This window comes from Etheostoma spectabile, chromosome 5 (assembly GCF_008692095.1).
Source record: "Etheostoma spectabile isolate EspeVRDwgs_2016 chromosome 5, UIUC_Espe_1.0, whole genome shotgun sequence".
In the NCBI taxonomy this organism is placed as follows: Eukaryota; Metazoa; Chordata; class Actinopteri; order Perciformes; family Percidae; genus Etheostoma; species Etheostoma spectabile.
The window spans coordinates 5801018-5804468 of NC_045737.1; the positions used below are offsets into that span (position 1 = coordinate 5801018).

Here is a 3451-nt window from a genome sequence, read left to right on the forward strand (position 1 = left end):
AATGGAGGTCTTTTTTTCCTCTGTTGACTCTCTCTCCACAGGAATCTCCAATCAGCCTGACTTTATCAAGCGTGAAAAACCATTTGAAAGGAAGACTGAGAGGGACATAAGAAAACAAGAAGGTTCTTTCTCTTTTTCCTGCTTGGAAAGCTCATTATTCCTCAAGCTCCCCTCTGTTCGAAACACACACCCCCCCCCTTCTAAATTACTTCACTTTTTTAGTTCCCGCCTCACCTCCACACAAGCCCACACTGTGCAAGTGACAAGTTTTTCTCCTACTATGGCACCGCCTCCATCCTCTCACTGGCTCTTTTATTCCCTCATCCCCACCGCTGCTCCCTCCTTTCCTTTCTCCTCCCCTCTCTTCTTTTTCTCCTTTTTTTCTTCATTGCTGGTTAGTCACACCAACCAGCTCACAGCCAAAGATCTCCTCTGTCCCTGTCATGCTGATTGAACTTTAAACCACAACGTTCCCCCTGACAAAACTGAGCCTTTTCTCCAGAGGAAGTTATCAAGTCTAAAGGTACAGAAACAACTTCTATCATAACATTTTACCATTTAACATGTCTGCGAATGCATTTTACCATTTGACCAGGAGCTGTGTCTGTGTGCCTGTGAGTCTGCATGTGTGTGAGTGTGAGACTGAATCAGCATAACCACACGTGTGTTGCAGTTACTTGTGTGTGTGTGTACGCATGAGGAAGTCTGTATGCCTTCACAGCTGTGGGTGCAGCACGTGCTCTTCACAGCATATCATTGACAGAAAAGTCTTTTAAAGTTTATATTGCATTTTTCTTTTAGGGGGGTGGGAGGGGGTGTTGTATGATTATTGCATCTTCATCTTTGCATGTGCTCTACAATGTACATAAAGGTTTTATGTTCGTGTTGATTGTTGCAGAGCAATTACACAGCACAGTTAAAAAAAGGGTAAAGTTACTAAACTTTATTATCACACTGAACTAAGAGCGAGACAGAGTGGTTGTTGTTTTTTTGTGCTCAAATATCTATTGCTTGCTTACGATATTTCCCTCCCTTTCAATCAGGACATTTGGAAGTCCCAAGCCAAAGGAGAGGAAGAGCAGCACCTTTACGGTGTTCCCATTACAGTTGAGTGGAGTTCAAGTTCCTGCACGTTCATATCAGATCTGAAGATTCCAGTGGCAGCTATGACTCACAGCAATGGGGAGAACCCACAGAGAACCCGGAGTGGTCTCCACCAGATCCGGTCCGGGATCCAGTCCCGATCACTGCTGGCCAAGAAGAGAGTGCAGAACATCACAAAGGGGGATGTGAAAGGATGCTTCATAAAAAATGCCTTTGTGATCTTTACCGTCGCTGCTGTCATTGTTGGTAAGTTTATCACGTAAGACACTGTTCAGACACTGCACTCTATTGGTAATTTAGTTGACTTAAAATTGGAGATTATTGGAGAAGGCTCTTTTTGACCCTCTCCTCTCCATCTATCAACATGTTTCCCCTCCACCTTGTAAAGATGAAGCTAGCAATCTGGTCTGACCAACACAGCTGTAGCAGGACGGAAGAAAGAAAAAGAATAGAAACTAACTCACCGGATGAAAGGACAGAGGGATCTCAAGTAAACTTAGCCGATGGCCTTAATCTGACCCTGCAGCTGACCCTTGACCTGTTGCCATTAACCTTTGACTCTTACCAAGTAGGAAGTGAGCCAGGCCCACCCACTGCCTGGACATCTGCAGCCCGGCTAGAATTACACAATGCCATGACAAACACGTTTGACTGATTGATGAATTCGGGATGCTCTTCACTTTGGGCTGCCAGGTCAGCCACCTGGGCCGTGTTGGTGGATTAGTGCTCCTTGGGATAAATTGCTTTTTGAGAGACTTCGCTGAGACCAAAGAAAGGAGCTTCTGCACACATTTTCACTCTAGAATCAAGTTTAAAAAATGACCACAGCAAAGTCAGTCAAGACCTACTCCGCTCAAAATTGCTTACCGTGCACATCATTGCACAATACAAGCCTTCCCAGCAATGACTACGTACTCACGTACCCACCTCTTCTGCATCATCAATACATAGGCATGATTCAGGAGTTAGAAAGGCAGTTGTGTGATGACAAACATGATGTCATTCATTCATTCATTCATAAATAACCTACATTTAGCTGTAATATGATTATATCCAACTATAGCTGTCAAATCTGGGACTCTCTTAAAGCATAACTTTCATGTAAATTTAACCTTGGGTCTTTTTGTGAATGTACCCATAGTCAAACTTTCGTTTAAAAGCATAATTAGGACGGAAGCGCCACTTTTAAGATTTAGCGTATTATCGTTTTTGGGCCTTTTGAATGGGAGTGCTAGGGGCACTACTATGATAACATCAAAATCACTATTTGTAAAACCCTAAGAAGGCTCGCCACAACATGAATCCTTGCTCGACGTATCTCCAGGGTCTCTACACATGAACGCAAGCATTGAGAACATTGTTTGTGTACCCAGTGTTTAATAAAAAGAACAACTCACTTAGCTGTTGATGTTTCCGCTCGCAGCCATCTTTGCCAGTCAAAAAGAATCGATCTCCGAATGCGAATGAACGGACTCCATAGGAGGAAATGTCGTTCTCATATGAGGCTCCTTTTTCAACTACAAGGTCAGTACGACAAAACAACAAATTATCCTTGCATCTATAGGGAACTAAGTTTTAGGAGCTTTCCATCTTTACTCTCCTCCCTTGACCATTTTTCACTTGCTAGATAGACGGCGACCTGAAAAACCAACAGCTGCAGTGAGTTGTTAAAACCTTTTCTTTTCACTAAACTCAATACAAAACAATGTTCTCAATGCTTGCGTTCATGTGTAGAGACCCTGGTGATACTTCGAGCAAAGATTCATGTTGTGGCGAGCCTTCTTAGTGTTTTACAATTAGTGATTTTCATGCTATCATACTAGTGCCCCTACCACTCCCATTCAAAAAGCCATTTGAGCTGAAAACAATAATACAGTAAATCTTAGTGGTGCTTCCGTCCTAATTATACTTTTAAACAAAAGTTTGACTCAGGTAAATTCACATAAAGATCCTAAGTTGGCGAGAGTTACACTTTAAGGTCTAGTCGTGTTAACACAAAACAACTTGAAATGTTCTGATAAAGTTTTGACCTTTCTTCCACGTCTGATCCTCATTGCAGGCACTATCCTGGGATTTGCTCTGAGGCCTTATAAGATGTCTTACCGAGAGGTGAAGATGTTCTCTTTCCCTGGAGAGCTGCTGATGAGAATGCTTCAGATGCTAGTGCTGCCCCTGCTGGTTTCCAGCCTCATCACAGGTATGAACCTGACCAGATACATTAAGGCATTTAAATGCCTTCAGGACATTTCCCACCAGAATGTTAGTCATGAAATTAGTTCATTTTACTCTCCCAGTCTTATTTCTGAGAATCACAACCGGAAATGATGGGAGACTTCACACATGATGA

The 3451-nt window shown here is 42.7% G+C and overlaps 1 protein-coding gene across 1 annotated transcript in view; it reads left to right on the forward strand.

Annotated features, from left to right (window-relative positions):
• Nucleotides 1-336: 336 nt before the first annotated feature.
• Nucleotides 337-3451, forward strand: part of slc1a3a (solute carrier family 1 member 3a) — a gene marked incomplete at its 3' end in the record, with an annotated part of 18912 nt that continues 15797 nt past the window's right edge. The window contains 3 exon segments of the mRNA XM_032515088.1: nucleotides 337-523; nucleotides 1044-1350; nucleotides 3164-3301. Coding sequence (XP_032370979.1) covers nucleotides 1167-1350; nucleotides 3164-3301 — 322 coding nt within the window. The 5' untranslated portion in view covers nucleotides 337-523; nucleotides 1044-1166.